The 24,726-nt window shown below is 51.6% G+C and overlaps 1 protein-coding gene and 1 pseudogene across 6 annotated transcripts in view; both read right to left on the bottom strand.

Moving 5' to 3' along the window:
• The window catches only part of ELP6 (elongator acetyltransferase complex subunit 6), a 38,924-nt gene extending 14,424 nt beyond the window's left edge, over window positions 1–24,500 (bottom strand). The window contains exons 1-3 of one of the 6 annotated variants that reach the window (XM_051852513.3): window positions 24,210–24,500; window positions 23,570–23,816; window positions 13,169–13,354 (exon numbers count right to left, since the gene is read on the bottom strand). In XM_051852513.3, coding sequence (XP_051708473.3) covers window positions 13,169–13,210 — 42 coding nt within the window. In that variant the 5' untranslated portion in view covers window positions 13,211–13,354; window positions 23,570–23,816; window positions 24,210–24,500. Of the gene's footprint in view, window positions 1–6,159; window positions 6,201–6,235; window positions 6,415–13,168; window positions 13,355–23,569; window positions 23,821–24,209 lie in introns of those variants that run through there. The other 5 variants (XM_051852512.3, XR_016214860.1, XM_089306392.1 and 2 more) reach the window with 5 other exon arrangements.
• Window positions 4,870–5,033, bottom strand: LOC127492588 (U2 spliceosomal RNA; annotated as a pseudogene).
• Window positions 24,501–24,726: the final 226 nt, after the last annotated feature.

The raw sequence follows: 24,726 nt of genomic DNA, 5'->3' as shown, positions 1-24,726 counted from the left end.
TTTGAGTCAGCATTTTATTGTTCCTTGTACTGCTTATGAAGACCTGTTTTCAGTTTGCTTGATTTGTGCTTTTCAGAGAGTTGTCATACTCACGGCAGTTGTGTTTGTGGCACCCACTATACATGCCAAAATTCATGGAAAACTTACCAAGTGATTGCCCTTCAAATTGGGATGGTGCCACCATAACCAGAGAAAATGGATGGCTTTTTTGAAGGCCATGTTGGTTCCATGACATCTGGTCATAATGCATTACTTTAAGGGCACAGAAAAACATTCTATCTTAGCTGGCGCCGTGGCTCAATAGGCTAATCCTCCGCCTTGCGGTGCCGGCACACCGGGTTCTAGTCCCGGTTGGGGCGCCGGATTCTGTCCCGGTTGCCCCTCTTCCAGGCCAGCTCTCTGCTATGGCCAGGGAGTGCAGTGGAGGATGGCCCAAGTGCTTGGGCCCTGCACCCCATGGGAGACCAGGAAAAGCACCTGGATCCTGGCTCCTGCCATCGGATCAGCGCGGTGCGCCGGCTTCAGCGGCGGCCATTGGAGGGTGAACCAACGGCAAAGGAAGACCTTTCTCTCTCTGTCTCTCTCTCACTGTCCACTCTGCCTATCAAAAAAATAAAAAAAAAAATTAAAAAATTAAAAAAAAAACATTCTATCTTAACTTGCCTTATGTGACCATAAATCCTTGTTGTGCAGAGTAGCACTTATTTTATTATACTACTTTGTATAATGAAAATAAGTCACATTCGGGGCGGGGTGGGGGGGGACCTGGAATTTTTCTTTTCTTTTTGAGAAACTTACATAAAAATCAGAGCTACGCACTATCATATGCTCTTGATTGTCCACGAGGATTATTTGTCCCTTTTTTATCCCTCCTCTTCTAGACTGCCTCCCTTTCATAATAATCATAATATCAGGACGGCGAATGTGTAGTGTGTAACATCAGATGTGGTGAGGCATTCTGAAATCCTGCAGGGTGGACTCAATCTCTGCAGTTACTGAATTATCTGTGGCCGAATTGTTAACGTGGATGGTCAGAAGACTGCCAGGTCTTAGTAAGGAGGAGAAAGATAAGTGATATAAAAGTTAGAGATGAGGGGAAGAAAACTGCTCCCTTATTGGTATTAGTAATCTTCCGTGTAGTTAATGGTCTAAAAATTATAGTTACTTTTTAAAATCCAGGGTTGGTACTGGTAACATAGAAATATTGAATTGTCTGTACATTCCTCATTATTGGTTCCACAGAAAATAATTATTAAGAGTTTATGAAGCCAGATTAAATACCCATATTCACTTCAGCCTTATTTTTTCAAATACATTTTTTAATTAAAAAAAAAAAAGGAATGAGGTTTAGGTCGAGGTTACTTTTTAGCCTACGGCTTTTGCTGTGGTTCGAGTTTGATTTGGGTCCCTGATTCCACACAGGACTTCAAGCCTCAAAGTCATAAGTTATTGACACAGGAAGGATGAAAGATGCTTTATAAAATCCTAAAGTCCCAAGAACCTTCAGACTTAGGAATTTGAGAGAGAGAGAGAGAGAGAGAGAGAGACTTCCCTGCACTGATTCCTCCCCAGATAGGTACAGCAGCCAGCACTGGGTCAGGCAGAACCCAAGCACTTCACCCTGGTCTCCCACATTGGTGCAGGGGCCCAAACACTTCATCCATCTTCCTCTAGTTTTCCAGGCCACTAACAGGGAGCTGTATTGAAAGTGGGGCAGCCAGGACTCAAACAGGTACCATTATGAGATACAGGCCAGGGCTTTAACCCACTGTGCCACGGCATCAGCCCCCATGGTTGGGGCTTTTAAGGAAACTTCTTGGTGTGAATGAAGGAAGTCCATTCAGTAACTGGTGCTGGGACAACCGGGTCCCCACATGGGAAATGAAATCAGAATTTGACTCACAGCGCACCCCAAGGCTAATTCTAGACACACGAAGATCCTGCAGTTGGAAGGGAAAGTTGTAAAACCTTTAGAAGGAAACAGGGAAGTCCTCTCCAGACTTGGGCTTGGGAATGACTTCTTTAACACAGAACAGAAAGTTTCCCAAGCACTAAAAATCTGAGATTTGACGTCACTAAACCTAGAGATTGTGATTTCCTAAACCATCATAAGGAAACTGGAAATGCAAACCACAGTGACGAGAAGCCATGGAATATCCACTACCCCGAGGGAAGCAGACCAGAACACACAACCAGCAAGGTCGGCCCCTCCTGCTGCCTGCGTCCCACACGCTCTTCCCCTTCCGCCATGGGGTGACACCGCACAAGCGCTCTTACCAGACGCCAGTGCATGTTACCGGCCTTCCCAGCTTCCAGAACTGTGAGCCAAACACACTTCCATTCTGTATTGTTACCTGTCTCAAGGCTTCTGTTGCAGCAGCAGAAAACAGAAAATAGACTAAGACCCTCATCCAGAGAATCCACCCAGCTCAAGCCTGGAAGTGTGGAAGGCCAGCCAGCAGGCACCGGCCACTTGAAAAGGCTGGGATCTGGCCTGGAGCAGGTACCCTGATGCCCGGGAGCATGGAGCCTCAGCTTATAAAGCGCCCACCTGGCAGCCTGCATTCTACACCAGCCTGGCTCCCTGGTGCCACAGGTCCATTGCGCAGGCTCCTGGCTGCCCTCTGCTTGTGAGCTTCAGGAGCAAAGAGGCCAGGCAGGGATTTAGCATCTCCCTCTCATCCACAAGGCACCTCTGGAGACGGCCACCCAAAATGGCCTCGTTTCTCAGATGCAGGGAGAAGGGAAGGTGTTCCTGTGCCTGCCTGTGTGAAGTCAGGCCTCCCGGTCTTTGCTGCTGTGTTTCCTGCCCGGCACACTCACTTCCTCCCCTTTTGTCCCCACTCAGAGGGGACCTCCCTGCACCTGCTCCAGCTGCTTGGCTCTGTGGCAGGAAGTAGCAACTGCTCTTCTAGATGCCAGCAACACAGAGTTCAGCTTTCTAAGGGAGCCCTCGTGCACAGGGCTGGGTCCAAGGCTGTGTGGGTCTCAGCGCCACAGTTCTGGAACCCCTCAGAGTCAGGTCACATCCAGCATGAAAATAAAAAATAGCCAGCTTTTCTACCACTATCCCAGGCTAGAGCAGAGAGCTGGATCGGAAGAGGAGCAGCCAGGACTAGAACCGGCACCCATATAAGATTCCAGAGCTTCAGGCCAGGACTTTAACCCACTGCACCACAGCACCAGCTCCTATCCACACCTTTACTGGTGGATATTTTAAGTTGTCTCCAACTGTCACAACTCTGCAGTAGACATTCCTGTCCATCATTGGGCATATCTATGGGCATGTCTGGGTGTCACAGACCCAAACTGTTAGCATCAACATTAAAGAAAATGTTCACAAAATAACCTTAAAACTCTAGCATACTAACAAGGTTTCAAAAAAGGTCAGGTGTGGGCTGGCGCCACGGCTCACTAGGCTAATCCTCTGCCTTGCGGCGCCGGCACACGGGGTTCTAGTCCCGGTCGGGGCACCGGATTCTGTCCCGGTTGCCCCTCTTCCAGGCCAGCTCTCTGCTGTGGCCCGGGAAGGCAGTGGAGGATGGCCCAAGTCCTTGGGCCCTGCACCCCATGGGAGACCAGAATAAGCACCTGGCTCCTGCCATCGGATCAGCGCAGTGCGCCGGCCGCAGTGGCCATTGGAGGGTGAACCAACAGCAAAGGAAGACCTTTCTTTCTCTCTGTCTCTCTCTCTCTCACTATCCACTCTGTCAAAAAAAAAAAAAAAAAAAAAAAAAAAAAAGAAGTCAGGTGTGATTAAAGACTGCTCACTCTGGACAATACTGAATCTGCTGGAGTCAGGTGCTCCAGTTTGATCTGAAGTGTTTCCAGAGGCCTGTGGCTCCTCACTGCAGGTTGAGCCTTCCTAACCCAAAAATCTGGAACCATTTTGAGTGTCGACATGAGGTTACACATGGAAGATTCTACACTTGACCTCATGTGATGGGTTGCAGGCACACTAAATATGTTGCATAAAAGGGCCCTTCAGGGGCCAGCGCTGTGGCGTAGTAGGCTAAGCCTCTGCCTGAGGCATCGGCATCCCATATGGGCTTTGTGTCCCAGCTGCACCTCTTCTGATCCAGTGCAGCTCTCTGCTATGACCTGGGGAAGCAGTAGAAGATGGCCCAAGTCCTTAGGCCCTTGGACCCATGTGGGAAACCTGAAGAAGCTCCTGGTTCCTGGCTTTGGATCAGCCCAGATCCAGCTGTTGCAGCCATTTGGGGAGTAAACCAGTGAATGGAACACCTCTATCTCTGTCCTTAACTCTCTCTCATAAACAAATAAAAAGTCTTTTTTTGGGGGGGGCAGGCAGAGTGGACAGTGAGAGAGAGAGACAGAGAGAAAGGTCTTCTTTTCCGTTGGTTCACCCTCCAATGGCCGCCGCAGCTGGCGCGCTGTGACCGGCGCACCGCGCTGATCTGAAGGCAGGAGCCAGGTGCTTCTCCTGGTTTCTCATGGGGTGCAGGGCCCAAGCACTTGGGCCATCCTCCACTGCCTTCCCGGGCCACAGCAGAGAGCTGGCCTGGAAGAGGGGCAACCGGGACAGAACCCGGTGTGCCGGCGCCGCAAGGTGGAGGATTAGCCTATTGAGCCGCGGTGCCAGCCAAATAAAAAGTCTTAAAAGCAAAAAACAAAAATCTTTCCTGGACTTATGTATTTAAGACATAAATATAATATAGATGACCTTCCTGTTTAAACTTGGATCCCATCCCCAAGATACCTCATTACATGTATGCAAACATTCCCAAATCCTCCAAAAATCTGAAATTGGAAACACATCTAGTCCCAGGCATTTCGAGTCAGGGATACATGACCATAGTAGCAGAATGAAAGCCATGAATGAAACTTGCTAATGCCACTACCACTAGCTAGAACCAAAGCCTTTTTTTTTTTTTTTTCAGAGCAAGCTCCTATTCCAACTCCCTGCTCCAAAAATCCATTTAATATATTGCCCTGGGATAACAGCTGTATCAGATATGAAACTGATAAAACACATGCTACACTTGATCTTAGCCAAAAGGCCAAGGAGAAAGGTAATTGAGAAGGGGGGTGGGGTTGAAGGCAGAAGAGCTCGGGTGGGCGCTGACCTCAGCCAGCGAACCTTTGAGGAAGAGTTGGCTGTTGACCTTGACCCTGCCTCAAAGCCTACCCCCCACCGCCACACATCAAATTAAAGGTAGAGGAAAAATAACTTTGCCATGGAGAAACCTGGAGGCCAGCAGCTTCAGCTGGGCTCTGACGGCACCATCGCCCTAAAAAGGCGCGCGGAGGAGGCGGGCTCAGCATCTTCCTTCCTGACACAAAACATCCCAAGGAGAGGAAGCACCTGCCCACCCCTTCCCAGCGACTTTCTACAAAGCAGCCGGCTGATGTTATCCCAAGACAGCAAGGTCAATGATGCAGAGAGCCTGGGCTGCAGTCCCAGAGTCGGACAGGACACGGAGATGCAACCCCGGAACCAGAGGGCTGCCGCCTGTGATGCTGCCATCCCATACTGGAGCGCCAGTTGGAGCCCTGGCTGCTCCATTTCTGATCCAGCTCCCTGCTTATGCCCCTGGGAAAGCAGCAGCAGATGGCCCACGTGCTTGGGCCCCCGCACCCACGTGGCAGGTCTTCCCTTTTCACATCTTGGCTGACAAGGGTGGGCTGCTGGTGCTGCAGATGATCTGTGAACAACAGCGTTGGCCTGCGAGGCTCAGAGTTTCCCAAAGATTCCAGCATTTATCTTTAAAAAAATTTTTTTTTCCTGGGGCCAGCGCTGTAGCTTAGTGAGTAAAGCCAATGCCTGTGGCACTGGTATCCCATATGGGTGCCAGTTTGAGTCTCAGCGGCTCCAGTTCCAATCCAGCTCCCTGCTAATGTGTCTGGGAAAGCAGCAGAGATGGCCCAAGCCCTTGGACCCCTGCACCCACATGGGAGACCTGGAAGAAGCTCCTGGCTTCTGGCTTCTGGCTTTGGCCTGGCCCAGCCCTGGTCATTGCAGCCATCTGGAGAGTGAACCAACAGATGGAAGACTTCTCTCTCTGCCTCTTTGTCTCTAACTCTGCCTTTCAAATAATGAAATCTTTAAAAAAAATTTTTCCGATAACCTTATGATAAAAGCACCCCATTTTTGTATGAAATCTGACAAACACGTGACAGCTGAGAGGATAAAGCCACCTGTGATCCCAGCGCCCATGGTGACCGCTCTCGCCTGCCCCTTGTTTGCATCCCAGTCTAGGTGCCAGGCACTCACACACTTCTCGTTTCGCCTGACAAGGGGGAACACTCCGCAGGTGAGTCTCAGGCGCCAGGCTCTCAGCTGCTCCCGCAGCAGCTGCGCCCCCATCCCTTGGAGCGCTCTCCCCGTGGGGCGCGGAGCTGCTGGCCACTTCTCTCCTGGCTATTTTCAAATAGTTCCCAGCGAAGGGGAAACGCATTTCCTCAGGTGTTTCTGCGTTGGGGGTTCCTGGGCTCTCTGGAGTGGTTTCCACGCAGCATTGCCGCAGGTGCCGTTAAAAACCCCATCAGCCTGCTTGGCGATCCCACTAGCCGCCACCCTGGGGCTGGGAATCGGGTTTACTTTGTTGTTTTTTGCCTGATGACAAACGGCCAGTGATCACATTGCATCTCATTACTGCTTGGAGAACTGGAAGGTTGCTTTGGAGACATGGGTTAGGAGACATTGCATGTTCTCCTAGTGTGCCCGGCTTGTGTCACCTCCTGTTTACTGACTGAAGAACGTGAGTGAATCAGAGAACACCTGAGAAAAATTCCCAAAGAAGCCACCAAAGGAGGGTGGGGAAAAAGGCCCTGGTGCTAGGCAGTGATGGAGGCAGCAACAGATGATAATGACATTGCTAAGACTTTGGGGTCAACCCTCTGCACTGCCGTGGGGAGTGAGAGTTTACCACGGCCTCTGTGGAGGTGAGAGCTGAGGCTGGTGAAATGGATGAAGCGGTGAGTCTGACCCAGCACCTCACCTGCTGGTGTTCTCACAAGGAAAAAAAAAAAAGATGTGCATAAAGAGATGTTAAGATGGGTTTCCAAAATTTTCATGAGAAACGTGTGTGATGGAAAACCAAGGCATGGGGGCCGGCGCCGTGGCTCACTTCGCTAATCCTCTACCTGCGGCGACGGCATCCCATATGGGCGCCGGGTTCTAGTCCCGGTTGCTCCTCTTCCAGTCCAGCTCTCTGCTGTGGCCCAAGTGCTTGGGCCTCTGCACCCACATGGAAGACCAGGAAGAATCACCTGGCTCCTGGCTTCGGATCAGTGCAGCCGTGGCTGTAGCGGCCATTTGGGGAGTGAACCAACGGAAGGAAGACCTTTCTCTTTGTCTCTCTGTCTATAACTGTCAAATAAATAAATAAAAAAGAAAAGAAAAACCAGGGCATGGCTTTCAAAATTTCTTTCTGCACCAAAACACCCTTATCTTTTAAATCCATGTTCCATTAACTTTCCCAAGTGCTTACACTTGATGCAACATTGTCTTCCAGAACAAACTAAAAACCACCTAATAGCCAGCAATTAGTAACATTAAGATACAGCCATTCCCTAAACCACAGGTAGGCAAAAAAAAAACAAAAAAAACAAAACAAACAAAAAAAAAAAAAACTCAGAGCTGTGATAAAAAGAGCTCACCAAGGTTTTCAGGTTGACCTGCAAGGTGCAGGACACCGGGCTGCATGATTGTAAAATACACACGTGAACCTGTCTACTCTTCCCCACTGCTAGGTATGGAGACGTTTCTTGCAAGGAGACAGAACCTTGACGAGCGGTAGAAATTGAGACTTTCATTTAGATTTTGTAGATGATTTACGTATTTTACCAAATCTGTGAAATTTTATCTTTAGGCTATTATAGAAATATCAGGGTTTCTTTTTTTTTGGGGGGGGGGCCTTCCATCCAGCCCACCTGGGGCACCTTGCAGCCTACCCCATTTGGCACGGAAGCCACTCCCACGCCAAGCATAAAAGCACCCAAGGCTCCTTTTGGCAGCGCTGCGATCCTGCACTGCCCGCCGCGGCGAACGCAGAGCGGTCTGGTTTGGGGAGTGTCTGGGGAGAGCCTCGCAGGGACAGCAGAACACCCTGCTCCCGGCTGGGGCCCGCGGACCCCGCAGTCGGTCCTGCAGCTCCATCTTCTCAGAGGCTTGCTGACCGCGCTGTGCCGCCAGCAGTACAGGTGCCAGCTTGCGTTCATTTTCCTCCAGTCCCTGAGCACAAGGGAACCGCAAAGGAGAAAAACCCCACACCGGCCCCGGCACAGGCAGAGCCAGGAGCTGCAGACCCTGCTGGGAGTGACTGATTTCCGGGTCAGCGCCCCCGCCCCCGGGAGTTCAAGCCCGGTTTCCGTGCCTTCCCGGGGGCTTATCCTCTTCACGGTGGAGGCCGCGCCCAAGGGCCCTTCCCTGGCACAGCTCTGTGTCCTGGCTTCCAGACTCGGACTGACCCAGAATCGGTCTCACGAGGGACCCCAGGAGACGGAGCACAGCAGGATGACTGGGGATTGGCCTTGTTGGGGCAGGGCTGAGTTCCTTGCCGGTGAGACCCGAGGTGCTGCCAAAGCAGGGCTCGCAGTGGCCCCATGGCGGATCCAGCTGTCCCCTGCATCAGAGCGCGATGACCGCCAACTGCAGCCACGGCCTTTGGGACCATGAAGCAGCCACCAGGAGGCTGTGGCTGCACCTGGGCCTGCTAGGACTGGGGCATGGGAGGCACCACCCAGAGTGCCTGGGTGGTCTGAGAGTGAGCAAAGGACCTTGAACGCCCAGCACAGAGTGGAACAGCTTCTGTGAGTGCCCTAAAGGAAGCCTCTCCTTTCTCATAGTCACAGGGGAATGAGCTTAACTCGGGCACAGAAGTGCACTGTGTGCTGGCTGGGTGTGCAGCCACCGGCAAATCCAGTCTCTCCAATTCTAGGAGTTGCCATCTGCATAGAGAGAGGACAGCGCCAAAACACCCCTGCAGCACAGCTGCTTCCAGGGCTCGTGCAGGTGACAACCCTCATCAGCGTCAGCTTGACACGAAAGGCTGGTGCTGTGCCGCAGCAGGTCAAGTCTTCAATCCCAATGTCGGCTTCCCTTATGGGAATGCTGGTCAGAGCCCCGGCTGCTCCACTTCCTATCCAGCTCCCAGCTAACAGCCCAGGGAAAGCAATGTAATAGGGAAGATACACTTGGGTTCCTGCTGCCTAAGGGGGAGAATGGATGCAGTTCCTGGCTCCTGGCTTCAGCCTGGCACAAGAGCCAAAAGCCAAAGAGGGAAGATCTTCTCTGTGCCTCTTCCTCTCTGCCACTCAGCTTTTCATAAATAAATCTTAAAAACAAACAAACAAACAAACAAAACATTGACTTGAGGGCTCTAAAGGTCTGTCCCATGAAAGACAGGAGGCTGCACAAGCAGGGTCTACCCAGGAGCCCCCACAGCCTGAAATCCTCCAGCACTCGGGGGCCAGTTCAGACCTGCTGTGGCCTGCCAAGAGCAATGATTTTATAAACTCGGAGACGGGCCCCCCTGAAGGTGGCTGAGTCATCAGAGCTGGCCCAGCCCAGCCTCAGATCTGGGCAGCATTCCCTTAGAGGACTCCATCCCACCTGGGTCACAGCTCTGACGCTGCCCCTCAGCTTCTTCCCCCATGTCCAGCTCCTCCCAGACGTCTCTGCCTGGTGTCCCTGAGAACAGTGTCAGGTGTCTAAAGGTGGGTCTGTCTTCACCACATACCCATCTCCTCCTTCTGGAGATCCAGTGGAAGGCAGTCCATGGCAGCGGGCGCTGGAGCCCTGACACAGGGCCTGGCCACACCCACCCCGCTCAGTGCCTTCCCTCATGACGTCACTGCTGGGGGCACTGGGCCTCTCCTTTCCCTCTTCAGCCTGTGGCTCACAGTGGCCACCCCTCTTCCCACAGCCCCTGAGATGCAAGTCCAATTGCACTTGGGGACACCACGGCCACACAGGTGGGGTTAGCAAAGGACAGATGTGGACTCCCTGAGCAGCCAGGACACAGGCTAGGGTGCTGGCAAGATGGCGAGGAAGAGGGGCTGGCGAGGGCTGCAGACCCCCCCCCCCATCATGGGTAGATGCCCATTCATTGTTCACTCATCCATTCATGTAGTCTTCCCAGCTGGAAGTGGGGTCTTCACAGTAGGATCTATGACTGAACTCCCAGGGAACCAGGAGACCTTGGCCACATGCCCAGCCTGAGGGCTTCCCAGAGATGAAACAGCACATGCCCATTATCTGTGGCAAACTGGATGGACGGCTCAGTGTGTGCAGAGGGAACGGTGGGGGTGGGGTGGGGTGTGGTGTGGAGGGGAGTGGTTTGCAAGGGTCTGCAGGGGACAGGTGAGGGAGGTCGTGGAAGTCGGAGGGGACTGCTTCCTGCACTGAAGGGAGGGGTGCCAGGCATGGTGGGAAGCACAGCAACACCGGGGACCAACATTGGGCTGCTGGGCAGAGAGAAAACCCACACTGGGGACAGAGGGGAGCGACAAGCTGCCACCCCGTGCCCAGCCTGCTGGCTTCCCCTGGCCCTGCTCTCAGGCTGAAGGACAAGCTGACCTGAGCGGGGAGGCTCCAGGGCCATCCCTGGCTGTGATCACTGGAGGTCACGGCACATTAGAGGCTGTGCACAGGGCAGGCCAGGCCATGCCCGAGGGCCGGGGGCCTTCCTGGGTGCTCTCTGGGCTCCTGATGATCCCAGAGGAAGACCTGAGGGACTTCCCCTCCACACATTCATGCTCACATGGAAATAACAGTAACTGGGACCCCGGAACCTGCCTGAGCCACGGCCCCCTGCCCGCCAGCCCTCCAGCTCCCTGGGCTGCTGTCTTTGTCACCAGAACTCCTGGCCTCCCCGGACCTCTGGCCCACAGCTGAGCACCCCTTGGACACTAGAGTGGTTGAAGGCACCAGACCTGGGTCAGGCCTCCCAGAGGGACTGCTCCACGCCACAGCTCCCAGGAGAAAACCTCAGGGAGGAAAGGCGTAGACCTGCACGAAACAGGAAACTCAGCAGCACAGACAAGCGACCCCTGAGCCTCATGGGGCTGTGCCCAGGTCACCTCTGTGACTCCAACACCGTCTGGTCCATGGGACGTTGCCTCATCCCTCCCAGACCACAGTGAGTCTTTCTGACTGCTGGGGGTGACCTTTGTAGTTCTCTGAAGTCACTTTTCCATGCAAGTTTTCAGATGCACTCCACCTAGTGCCTGGCCCCTGCTCAACCTGCAGCCCACAGGCCAGGCAGTCCTGTGCCGGGAGGCGGCAGAGCAGTGAGAGCCGTGACCGGGTCAGGGGAGCATCCATTTTACCATCAGAGGTGGAAGATGGGGCCATCACTAAGACCCCTCTCCCCTTCCCTCCCCAGAACCACGGACGAGAACAGAAGAGCGGGGCTGGGGAAAGGCCCCATCCCTGCAGCTCGTCCACGTGGGGCCCAAGGGTGCCCCTCCTCTCCAGGTGGCCTCCTTTCAGCTCCCCTTTCAGCTCACTCCCTGCTCTGTCCAAGATGCTCTGGAAGGCCAGGGTGCTGCCAGGGGCCCTGTGGACTAGAGGAGCCCCAGGCACAGGCCGCCCTGTCCTCTGCTGAACAAGTCCCGCCTGCAGCTATCTGAGGCCACACCTGGCCGATCCCGCACACCATGTTGTTAGGCTTGTGGCCCTCGGGGTCTCCTTGTTCTCCACTGACAATGCAGGGAGACATGGGGCATGGACTGTCGCAGCTCCTCTGAAAGACATCACTCTAGACTAGGAGCTCAGTGCCCACCCCTCCTCTGCATCTGCAACCCTGCAGGGTGTGAGCCGCTCCTGCCCATTCCCCTCCCCCCACCCTGGGAACAGTCATTCTCTTCTCTACGGGGTCAACCTTTTTTGAATCCCCACAGAAGTGACCTGGGGCAGCATTGGTCTTTCTGTGGTGATCCACGTGCAGTCAACTTGATTGAAACATTCCATGGTGTGTACCCAGGAATCCAAACATCATGCTGGCCCCATCCATGTAGACAATCATGATCTGTGCTCATGAGAATGGTGAACAAAGGCTAAATAAAATGCAATGCAATTCAGGGCTCAGTGTGAGGGCCCCTCCTCTCACGAGGCTACAGGGAAACAACTTCTCCAGACTCCCAAGGCCACAGTGAGGAGGAGGCTGGCAGGACACCACACCTGCAGGAGGAAGTTTATTGCCATCCTGCAGAGCCCCTGGCAGCCCTGGCCCCCTGCTGGGACACTTCCTTTCTCTGCTGCTCCCTGGGAGCAGCTCCTGTCTTCTAAATGGTCCTCTCCAGGCAGCAGCAGTTGGCAGATGGGAAGGCACACTCACGGGCACTGCCCCTGTGGTCCCAGCAATCAGGGAGGCACCAGGCATCAGGACGGCTTTGAGGGGAGGGAGTGGCCTGAGCCCGCCCCAGTGTGGCCCTTCTGCAGCACTGGGCACCAGCTCAGGACAGGGGACCAGAGTGTCTTCGATTACAGCCCATCTCGAAGCCCAGGCCCACCAGATAGTTTTGAGCTTCAGGACCTGGGCAGGACCATGACTGTTATTTCTCCTTCTGGTCCAGTGGAGCCCTTGGCTGGGATCTCCCAGCATGGCCTGGGGGAGAAGCGGCTGTCCTGTTCCAGAGGCCCAGCTGCAAGCCCAGGCCCCCCAGGCATTCATGTGTTTCCTGTTCCTATTCCTTCTCTGGGTCCTCTCTGTCCCATGCTGAGCCGCTGGTGGCCCATGTCTGCCTCCGTGGGCTCTCCCCAGGGTCACAGGTCAGCAATCCAACAGGTGCTCAAGCTCTAGACTCATATAAGATGGAACCTGGTCATAGCCAGACAGGACGTTGTCCTCCAGCTGCACCCAGTTCTTCCCAACAAAGGGCAACGAGCTTTTCGCCTCAGTCTCACAGTTCCTCACCCAGGACGGCAGCGTCCTGCAAGATGTCTAACTGTTGTCCCTCAGTCGGTCTGCAGCTCAGGCCTGAGCCCGTTAGTTAATATTCAGCCCAGCATCCAAAATGAGATTTTCTGGTTTTAAGTCTCTGTGCACAATGTACTTGCTAAGGCAGTAGTGCACTGCTGGTGATGTCTGACTGAACACCAAGAGTGCCTCTTCCTCTCACAGGTGACCATGCATTGTTTGAGGTCCTCCTTGCTTGCATAGGTCATGAAAATATATGTTCTAGCAGCTGGGTGCCTTACCTGTAACAGCATTCTGATGTCTGGGAGATGCATGCCCTTCATGATATCCCCTCTTGCTGGAAGCTGGAGGAGTCCCAGTCATCTCAGGCAATGATTTTCCCAGCCACCTGGGTCCTGTTTTGCAGATGCTGGCTAGCTCTACTTGGTTGATGGTCTCCATCGAGGACCTCCTCCTCACTGTGGTTTCTATAATTAAATAGTAAAATGACAGCCATTAGGCCTTCCTTATAAGAGATTGCTTTAAATAAAAATGAATTTAAGGGGCCAGCATTGCAGCATAGTGGTTAAAGCCACTGCTTACGACACCGGCATCCCATAAGGATGCAGGTTTGTGTCCTGGCTGTTCCATTTCCAATCCAGCTCCCTGCTAATGGCCTGTGAAAAGCAGCAGATGATCATCCAAGTGCCTAGGCCCCTGCTACCCATGTGGGAAACCTGTAAGAAGCTCCTGGTTCCTGGCAGCCTGGCCTAGTACTGGCAATTGCAGCCATCTGGGGAGTGAACCAGCAGATGGAAGATCTCTCTCTTTGTAACTCTTTCAAATAAATCTTTTAAAAAAATGAAAATGGATTGAAGACTCTAATTAATCCAAAGCAGACTACTACACAGAAGTCAGGAGAACAAATGCTCATGAAGATGTGGAGAAAAGGGAAGCCCGAAACACTGTGGGTGGGAATGCACACAGTATAACCATCATGGGAAACAGGACAGTCCTCAAAACATCTAAACAGAGCTGTTCCCCATGACCCAGCTTTCCCACTTCTGGGATTATGTCCAAAGAAACTGAAATCAGCATATGAAAGAGATACCTGCCCTCCCACCTTCCCTGCAGCCCAATTCACAACAGCAAAGACATGGAGTCAACCTAGATGTCCATCAGCTGATGACTGGATAAAGAACACGCAGCATGTATACTTGACAGAATATTAGCCATAAAAAATAACGAAATCCTAATATTTGCAAAGAAATCGGTCACAATGGACTTTTTTTAGTATTTATTCATTTTTCCCAAAAAAAAAAACCTTTTATTTAAGGTATACAAACTTCATGCATTTCATAAATACACCTTTTGGAATATAGTGATTCTTCCCACCCACATTCCCACGCCTCTGCCTCCTCCCTCTCCTATTCCCGTTCTTATTTACTGAGATCTATTTACAATTAACTTTATTTTTTTAAGATTTATTTATTTATTTGAAAGTCAGAGTTATACAGAGAGAGAGGAAAGGCAGAAAAAGAGAGAGAGGTCTTCCATCCGCTGGTTCATTCCCCAATTGGCCACAATGGGTAGAACTGCGCCCATCTGAAGCCAGGAGCCAGGAGCGTCCCATGTGGGTGCAGGGGCCCAAGGACTTGGGCCATCTTGTACTGCTTTCCCAGGCCATAGCAGAGAGCCGGATTGGAAGAGGAGCAGCCGGAACTTGAACTGGCACCCATATGAGATGCTGGCGCTTCAGGCCAGGGCTTTAACCTGCTGCACCACAGCACCGGCCCCTTCATTGTGGTTTTGATTTGCATTTCCCTGACAGCTAGTGATCCTGAGCATTTTTTCATGTGTCTGTTGACTAGCTGGATTTCCTATTTTGAAAAATCCTGATTAAGTCCTTTACCCACTTTTTAACAGGGTTGTTTGTTTTGCTGTTGTTGAGTTTCTTGACCTCTTTATATATTCTGGTTATTAATCCTTTATCAGTTGCATAGTTTGCAAATGATTTCTCCCATTCTGTTGGTTGCCTCTTTCCTGAGTGCTTCTTCTGCAGTGCAGAAGCTTCTCAATTTGATGTAATCCCATTTGTCAATTCTGGCTTTGATTGCTTGTGCCTCTGGGGTCTTTTCCAAGAACTCTGCCTATGTCAATGTCTTGCAGGGTTTCACTGGACATCATTATGCTAAGTGAATATTTGTATACCATATCCCCAACCTACAGAATGCATTTTCCTCTGAAGTGTATGTGAGACTCTCCCCAGGATGGACCACATGTTAAGCCTCAAGTTCAGTCTCAGCAGAAATGAACATCATACAAACTATTGTCTCTGACTATCATGGGCACAAGTGGGAAATCTATCACAGAAGGCAAACTGGGAAATTCACAAAATGCCACAACGTACTCTTGGACTACCACTGGTTCAAGAAGCAATCAGAAGTACACTTAGGAAACACTCAGTCTGGCGCTGTAGCACCGCCTGCAGTGCCGGCATCCCATATAGGCACGCGTCCCGGCTGCTCCACTTCTGATCCAGCTCTCTGCTATGGCCTGGGATAGCAGCAGAAGATGGCCCAAGTCCTTGGGCCCCTGCACCCATGTGGGAGACCTGGAAGAAGCTCCTGGCTCCTGGTTTTGGATCGGCACAGCTCCGACCATTTTGGCCATCTGGGGAGTGAACCAGAGGATCCACCTCTCTCTCCCTCTCTCTCTCTCTCTCTCTCTCTTTCTCTCTCTTTGCTTCTCTGTAACACTGCCTTTCAAATAAACAAATAAATAAATCTTTAAAAAAAAGAAAATACTCAGATTGGGGCTGGTGCTGTGACACAGCGGGTAAAGTCCTTGCCTACAGTGTCGGTATCCAATATGAGCGCCAGCTCGAGTCCTAGCTGCTCCACTTCTAATTCAGTTCTCTGTTAATGTGCCTGGGAAAGCAGTAGAAGATGGCCCAAGTCCTTGGGCTGCTGCATGCATGTGGGACACCCGGAAGAAGCAACTGACTCCTGGTTTCAGATCTGCCCAGCTCTGCACCTGCATGGGAGACAAGGAAAAAGCACCTGGCTCCTGGCTTCAGATCAACGCAGTGCACAGGACACAGCGCGCCAGCCGCAGCAGCCATTGTGGGGTGAACCAACGGAAAAGGAACACCTTTCTTTCTCTCTCTCTCTCTGTCCACTCTGCCTGTCATAAAAAGAAAAAATGCAGTCTTACTCAACAGGGAGTGCCACTGTTTCACCTTCACCTCTGAAGTTTATTTTCCCTGGCCATTTGGGAAGTGAACCAAGGACTTGGGCCCTCCTCCACTGCTTTCCCAAGCCATAGCAGAGAACTGGATGGGAAGAGGAACAGCTGGGACTCGAACCAGCGCCTCTATGGAATACCAGCACTGCAGGCAGCAGCTTTACCCACTACACCACAGCGCCGGCCCCTACTCTACTTTCAGTCCAGCTCTCTGCTATGACCTGAGAAAGCAGAAGATGGTCCAAGTCCTTGGGCTCCTGCACCTGTGTCGGAGACCTGGAGGAAGCTCCTGGTTTGGTCTAGCTCAGCCCTGGTTGATGTGGCCATCTAGGAAGTGAACCAGTGGATGGAAGACCTCTCTGCCTCTGCCTCTGCCTCTCTGTAACTCTGCCTTTCAAATAAATAAATAAATAAATAAATAAATAAATCTTAAAAGAAAAAAGAAACCACAAACAGCTTTAAAATTTTTTATATCCAAAACTACACTAAATATTAAGTCTATTTTCCTGTAAAGTTTTTATGCTTTTTAAAGACTTATTTACTTATTTCAAAAGGCAGGGAGTTGCACATAGAGAGAGAGAGACAGAGCTAGAGGGAGAGAGAAATCTTCCATCTACTACTGCACTCCCCAAATGTGGAGCCTACAGGTTTCTTTGTAGTCCCTGCTGCTTCTGCTAGTTATCATTTGTAGTGTCTTATGTAACAAGTCTACTCCCTGCTTCTGAACTTGACTTTGTGTTTGAAAAGAAAATGGAGAAATAATTTGAGGCCAAGGATTTATCTTCCTTCAAAATGGGATTTGTTTTCTTCTGATGGGTGCAGGGGTAGTACTAATCCAAGATCCCCTTAGGCCAACTTCAGAAATCTAAACTGCCTTGTGTACATCTACCCAGGTGACAAGGAGAGTTGTAATTGTTTGAAGGCTGTTTTACTTTTGGTTCCTACTGTGTGGACGGAATTCCACCAGACTCTGGCAAGCCTGAAACTGAATTTTTACCTTTGGAGCCAAAAGTTCTGTTCAGCCTCTCAGAGATCTCTTCTAGATTAGGAAGATGCAGCACCAAATGCTGAAATCCTCTCTCTGGATTTCTTCTTCCTCAGTCTCAGGTCAGGAATGCAATCTGTCTATTGTCTTTATAGCTCTCTAACGGCTTTAAGAAAATACTTTGGCTATTTTCTCTCTTTTTTTTTTTTTTTCTAGTTATCTATCACAGCATTAGTCCTAACTATTTTGTCATTACTGGAAGTCTTTTATCTTTTGAGAAATATAAGAGTTCAAACTTCTAGTACAGTTTAAGGTTTGCAGGAGAGGCCAATGTTGTAGCACAGTGGGTTAAACTGCCTCCTGTGACACTGGCATTCCATGTGAGCACCAGCTCAAGTCCCAGCTGTTCCATTCCTGAATCAGCTCCCTGCTAATGCACTTTGGAAAGCAGAAGATAGCCCAAGTACTTGGGCCCCTGCACCCAAGCCGGAGAGCTGGAAGAAGCTCCTGGTTTTGGCCTGGCCCAGTTCTGGATGTTGTGGCCATTTGGGGAGTAAACCAGCAGATGGAACATCTCTCTCTCTCTCTCTCTCTCTTTCCCTCTCCTTCTCTCTCTGTAACTCTTTCAAATAACATATATCTTTTTAAAAAAAATGCTCAGAACTGATTAGAACTTTGCCTGAAGGTACCACTTTTCAGGAAGCCTGCAGCTCTTCATGGGCCTACAGTCCCATTCAATTCCACGTGGGCCGGCAAGTACACCAACAGATCCTCTCATTTTCTGCCCATGGAAAGACAAATGATTATAAGCATGTTGGAAAGCAATTTGATGATATTCATCAAATATTCAGTGCAAACCTTCAGCCCAGCAATTCTACTTGGAATCCAGGTTACAGAGAAAAGCCCACATATGAATACAAATATATATACATAGAAGAACAAACACCTACGTGTAAGACCTGAGTCTGAAACTCCTGGATGAGAACAGGGGAAATGATTCAGGATACTGGAATGCTCAAGGACGTTTTGGGCCAGACACAAAAAGCATAGAAAACAGTGAAAACAGACCAAGAGGTTTCATCAAACTGAAGAGCTTCTGCACAGCAAAGAAAATGTTCAACAAATTGAACAGACAAACTACAGGATGGGAGAAAATATTGGCAAGGTATGTATCTCACAAGGGTTAATAACCAAAATTTACAAGGAATTCCAGTAGCAAAAGGAATCTGACTAATGGGCAGCAGACCCAAACATTCCTTAAGCAAATGCCCACAAGTACATGGGAAAAAAATGTTCACCAGCATTAATTACCAGGGGATGCAAATCAAAACACGGTGAGATGCTGCCTCACTCCAGTTTGGTTGGCTATTTCCAAAAAGAGAAGTGAACGTGCTCCAGAGGATCTGGAGAGAAGGGAGCCCTTGTACACTGTCGCTGGGAATGCAAAGCAGCACAGCCACCTGTGAGATTCCTCAAAAACTGAACACTGGCCCTTCCACGTGACCCAGCAGGCCCACTGCTGCTGCGTGTCCCGGGGAAAGGAAATCACTGCATGGAACAGACAGCCACGAATGGAAACAGCCTAAGTGTCATCCGCTTGTGACTGGAGTAAGACTGTGGCACATACGCACAACAGACTACTACTCTGCCCCAGAAAAGGATGACAACTTGACACTACAACATCACAGCTGGAACTGGAGGTCAGCATGCCACGTGAAATAAGCCGAGCACAGACAGACGTGTGTCCCACATGCTCTCATGCACATTGGAATCTACACTGGCTGTTCTCGTTGTTCAGATGACAATGGTGGTTACCAGAGGCTGAGGAGGACAGGAGTGAGGGAGAGATGCGGAAAGCTTGATTAATGAGTACTAAGTTATCATTAGCTGAGAATAAGAAGAGCAGCTGTTCAGGCAAGCAGTTAAGATGCCTGTGTCCCACCTCGGAGCGCCTGGCTTCCATTCACGGCTCCAGTTCCTGATCATGCAGCCCTGGGAGGAAGCAATCATGGCCCAAATAACTGCATTCCTGCCTCCCACGTAGGAGACCTAGATTGTGTTCCTGGTCCCTGGCCCTGGCCCTGGCCCTGCCTCAACCCCAGCCACTGCAGGCATTTGGAAGGGAAGCAGCTACTGGGGGCCCTTTCTGTCTCTCTTGCTCTCCTGTCTCTGTGCCTCTCAAAAAATATGAAAGATAAGAGTAATAAATTCAGCTGTTCTACTGCACAGTAGAATATTTATAAATCATAAGGTGCTGTATATTTCTTTTTTAAAAAACAAGAAAGGATATTAAATGTTTGAGTAGAAAGATATGCTTATCCTGGGGCTGGCACTGTGGCATAGTGGGTAAAGCCACCACCTGAAGTGCCGGCATCCGATATGGGCGCTGGTTCGTGTCCCAGCTACTCCACTTCCGATCCAGCTCTCTGCTGTGGCCTGGGAAAGCAGTGGAAGATGGCCCAAGACCTTGGGCCCTTGCACCTGTGTGGGAGACCCAGAGGAGACTCCTGGCTCCTGGCTTCAGATCGGTGCAGCTCTGGCCGTTGTGGCCAACTGGGAAGTGAACCAGCGGATGGATGACCTCACTCTCTCTCTCTGACTCTCCCTCTCTCTCTGTGTAACTCTTTCAAAATAAATAAATAAATCTTTAAAAAAATTATTGAAAGAAAAAAAATATGCTTATTCTAATGTTATTATATCACAAATACATGTGTCATAATATCACATGGTACCTCATAAGTATGTATAATTTTTATGTCTTTTAATTAAATTTTTAACAAACTGTTATATACAGGGATGTCTATTGTAGAATTGTAGCTAAAAGTTGGAAAAAGGGGTTGTTATTTGACAGAGCTGTTAAGAAGCCTTCATATAGAAAGGCCTGGGTGGGAGATGGTGGCTTTGCACCTCCTAGGACGCAGAAAGTGATGGCTCAAGTAGGTGGGTCCCTGCTACCCACATGGAAGACTTGGATTAAATTCCCAGCTCCCAAGCATTTGGAGAGTGAGCCAGTGATGAAAACTGTCTCTAATTTTATCTTAAAAAAAGTTGGAAATAACAAATTTTAAAATGGGTAAGAATACAAGAAATAAGCCGGCGCCACGGCTCACTAGGCTAATCCTCCGCCTTGCGGCGCCGGCACACCGGGTTCTAGTCCCGGTTGGGGCGCCGGATTCTGTCCCGGTTGCCCCTCTTCCAGGCCAGCTCTCTGCTGTGGCCAGGGAGTGCAGTGGAGGATGGCCCAGGTGCTTGGGCCCTGCACCCCATGGGAGACCAGGAAAAGCACCCGGCTCCTGGCTCCTGCCATCGGATCAGCGCGGTGCGCTGGCCGCAGTGCGCTGGCCGCGGCGGCCATTGGAGGGTGAACCAACGGCAAAGGAAGACCTTTCTCTCTGTCTCTTTCTCTCACTGTCCACTCTGCCTGTCAAAAAAAAAAAAAAGAATACAAGAAATACAATGCAAAATAAATGGGTATTCAAAACAAAACAGGTGGTGGGCATTGTGGCACTCACTGCTTGGGATACCCATATCTCCTCTCAGAGTGCCAGTCTGAGTCATAGCTACTCTGCTTTTGATTCAGCTTCCTGCCAATATGCCCAGGTGCTTGTATTCCTGCCACATACATGTGAGACCTGGATCGAGTTCCTGACTCCTGGCTTTGACCTGGCCCAGCACTGGCTGTTGCAGGCATTTGGGGAAGTAAACCAACAGATGGAAACCTCTCTTTGTCTCTCCCTCTCTCTGTCACTCTGCCTTTCAAATAAATAAATCTTAAATTAAAAAGACAATGACAAAAACAATAAAACAAATCTGTGTTCATATCCCCTAAGGTATCTAAGACATGGCAAAAAATTGAAAAGCAAATTGTAGGATGAGAGGGCACTCCAGAAATTCTGTGGAAAAGCTAATTTAAAAGATAAGTTTATTTTGATGAAATACAATTTTGAAATCCATGGCTAATGTCTTCCATGCTCTGCATTTTTCGTGAACTTTGTGAAAACTTCTCGTATTTATGGATTTCAAGATTGCACCGAAGTAAACCTTGAACCCCATTTCCCATGAACTTCTTCAAATACCCTTGTAGAATATTTAGGATCTCATTTCTCTTAATTTATATTAGAAAATTTGTTCGGCCAAGTATGTCAAGTAAAAATTATGTGAGCAAAACAGAACAAAACAGGATTCAGAAATAGAGCAGGTCCCAGAAGCAGACCAGGTCCTGACAATACCCCACCAACAAAGTACCAGACAGCATCTGCAGAAGCGGGGTGAGAAGGGGGGAGATACAGAAAACAACTCCATCAGTTACAGCTCAACCAGCTCTAGAAAGCCTGAAAAGTTCATTGGCTCCAGGGCTGCCTTCTTTTCAAGGTTTTATGTACTTATTTGAAAGGCAGAGTGACAGAGAGAGAGGGAGAGGGAGAGAGAGAAGAGAAGGACAGAGAAAATCTTCTATCTGCTAGTTCACTCTCCATATGGCCAGGGCCAGGAGCCTGGAACCCCATCATGGTCTCCCACATGGGTAGCAGTGGCCAAGTACTTGGGCCATCTACCACTGCTTTCCCAGGCACATTACCAGGAAGCTTAATCTGAAGTGGACCAGCTGGGACTCGAGCCAGCACTCATGATTGCCAGTGCCTTAACTCGCTGTGTTACAACACCAGTCCCTGCTCCAAGCCTTCGGCAACCAGGTGGAGCTCAAGGATTGTGATTCAGCTCTCCATGGGTTTGCTCCACTGGGCCAGTGCAGGTGCCCAGTCTAAATCTACAGTCTCCCATAAGTTTTGGTATGTATCTCCTAGTATATATTGATCTATAAATACTTAGGTCTTTTTATTTATTTATTTTTTGACAGGCAGAGTGGACAGCGAGAGAGACAGAAAGGTCTACCTTTTGCCGTTGGTTCACCCTCCAATGGCCGCCGCAGCCGGCGCACTGTGGCCGGCACACCGCGCTGATCTGATGGCAGGAGCCAGGTACTTATCCTGGTCTCCCATGGGGTGTGGGGCCCAAGTATCTGGGCCATCCTCCACTGCACTCCCTGGCCACAGCAGAGAGCTGGCCTGGAAGAGGGGCAACCGGGACAGAATCCGGCGCCCCAACTGGGACTGGAACCCGGTGTGCCGGCGCCGCAAGGCGGAGGATTAGCCTAGTGAGCTGCGGCACTGGATAGTGAGAGAGAGAGAGAGAGAGAGAGAGAGAGAGAGAGAGAGAGAGAAAGGTCCTCCTTTTTGCCGTTGGTTCACTCTCCAATGGCCGCCACGGCTGGCGCACCGCGCTGATCTGAAGGCAGGAGCCAGGTGCTTCTCCTGGTCTCCCATGGGGTGCAGGGCCCAAGGACTTGGGCCATCCTCCCCTGCACTCCCAGGCCACAGCAGAGAGCTAGCCTGGAAGAGGGGCAACCGGGACAGAATCCGGCGCCCCGACCGGGACTGGAACCCGGTGTGCAGGCACCGCTAGGTGGAGGATTAGCCTATTGAGCTGCGGCGCCGGCCAGTACTTAGGTCTTTAAAGCAAAGGGAGGACATTCAAAGGTCTCCTAAAGTTTTGCCAGGCAGACGTGTATTCTCCAAATGCCTTCAGAGGAAGAGGAGCAAGGCTACAAGATACTGCAAAAACAAAGAGGGTTAAAGGAGGTCAAGTGAGCTCTCACTTTCCTCTCACGGGTTTTGGCCAGATGTCTTTTCCAAGGCTCTTTTGCCTTGCTATCAAGAGGAACAAGATGCGGCTGGTGTTAGCTGGTTAAACCAGTTTGTGTCCCAGCTGCTCCACTTCCAATACAGCGAGCGCCTTACTAATGGCCTGGGAAAAGCAGCAGATGGCCCAGGTTTTTGGGTCCCTGCACCCACATGGGAGACAAAGAAGAAGCTCCTGGCTTCGGCCTGACCCAGCCCTGGCCATTGTGGCCATCTGGGGAGTGAACCAGAAGATGGAAGATCTCTGTCTCCCTCTCTCGCTCTCTTTCAAACAAATAAATCAATCTTAAACAAAAAAAAAAAAAAAAAAAAAGAGGAACAAGACAAGCATCAGCATCATGGCTAGAGGAGGTCACCACACACTGATAACGTTCGTGCCACCAAGCAGACGGAGCCATTCCAAACGAGGCCCTGTAGAAACCTAACCAGGAGCCTCCACAGTATCTGAAGAAACAGACCTACAAGGAAAAGCTCAAATCAATCGTCAGGGTGGGACAGGCGAAGCAGAAACAAAGCCAGAAGGGAAACTTCCCTGTGTTGAATTTTCAACCGCGTGACTGGTTTTGGCCAAAACGGACGGCAGCAGGTAGGGACCCTGAAGGGTGCTAGTGGGCGGCCCCACACCCGCCCCTACACTGGCTGCTCCTTTCCTGACCTCAGCTCCCGGCCGGCGTGGAACAGCCCGCGTCGGGGGAGCCACACCAGGCCTAGTCCCCAGAAGTCACGTGTGTGGCCCTGTTTCGCAGAGGGTGCTGGAGCTCGGCTCTGGCACCTACCCAGATCCTGTGCAGGCCAGGGAGGCTCTCAGGAGACGCCAGGCACTGGAGCTGCAGGTGTGGGCAGGCTCTGCTGAGGACTCCTGCTGCCCTGGTGCTCCCGCCAACTCCTGGGTCCTGGCTCGGGCCGTCAGGTCGCACTCATGAGCGCTGGGATGGAGGCGATGGGCTCTGTGCCTGCCTGGTCCTCGGCCTCCCTGTCCCAGTGAGCAGGGACCTGCTGCGGGGCGCCCACCTGCTGGCCCTCCTGGCTGGGAGAAAGCAAAGGCCGTCACCCCTCTGCTCCCAGGAGGGGCCCTGCCTCTCCCAGCACGCCCACTCTCCTCCCTCCCGTCCATGCCCGGGATGGATCCCCGCCTGGCACACTGTAGGTGCTCGTGGATTCAGGCACCCAAAGGAGGAGGAGGCAGAGAGAGCGGTGGCTGCAGGGGTCAGCCTACGGAGCGGCCCCCGTTTCTCCCCCTCAAGCCCAGCTGCTCCTCCTCTCACAAGCCCAGGGTCAGTCTGTCCACCTTCCTGGGGTGCCTGCCCCAGGTGAGCGCGGTTCAGGGCAGCACAGCAGGGGGAGGGGTGGGGGGACCATGCCCGGGCACGGCTCAGGGGTGCGCGAGCGCCCAGCGCCGCCTCCAAGGGTCTTCACCGTCTGGGGAAAGGCAAGGCACGAGCGAGACCCGAGGCAAGACGTGGGTGGACACTGGGTGTTGGGCTCTCGGTCAGAGGCGGCGGAACCCGGCTGGCGCTGAGAAGCCAGGCCGAGCTGGAGGCCCGGTAGGGCCAGAAGGGCTGACCGGCCAGGGCGGCCCAGCTGCAGGTCGGTTCCCCAGGCGCTTGCAGTCCCTGCGAGCGGCCGTGCCCGATGGCAGGGGGCTCGGACCACGGCGCCATCGCCCGCCGCAGCCGGCGGCGACCGAGGGAGGCAACGGCCGCGTGGTGGCCACGCAACGGTTAGGCGGTGGGCGGGGCTGCGGCGACCGGGGCGGGGCTGCGGCAGCCGGGGGCGGGGCTGCGGCGGCCGGGGCGGGGCTGCGGCGGTCGGGGGCGGGACTTCCTGTGTCCGCTGTGCTGTAGAGGGACGAGGTCAAGTTGGAGTCTCCAGGGTCGGGAGCCGGTTAAATTCGTTCACTCATTCATTCATTCCTTAAGGACTTTACCCCGAA

Source organism: Oryctolagus cuniculus, chromosome 10, assembly GCF_051225735.1.
Source record: "Oryctolagus cuniculus isolate XC-2025 breed Fujian yellow rabbit chromosome 10, ASM5122573v1, whole genome shotgun sequence".
Classification (NCBI taxonomy): Eukaryota; Metazoa; Chordata; class Mammalia; order Lagomorpha; family Leporidae; genus Oryctolagus; species Oryctolagus cuniculus.
The sequence above is the reverse complement of the archived record's forward strand: the minus strand, read 5'-3'. Positions and strand labels throughout refer to the sequence as shown.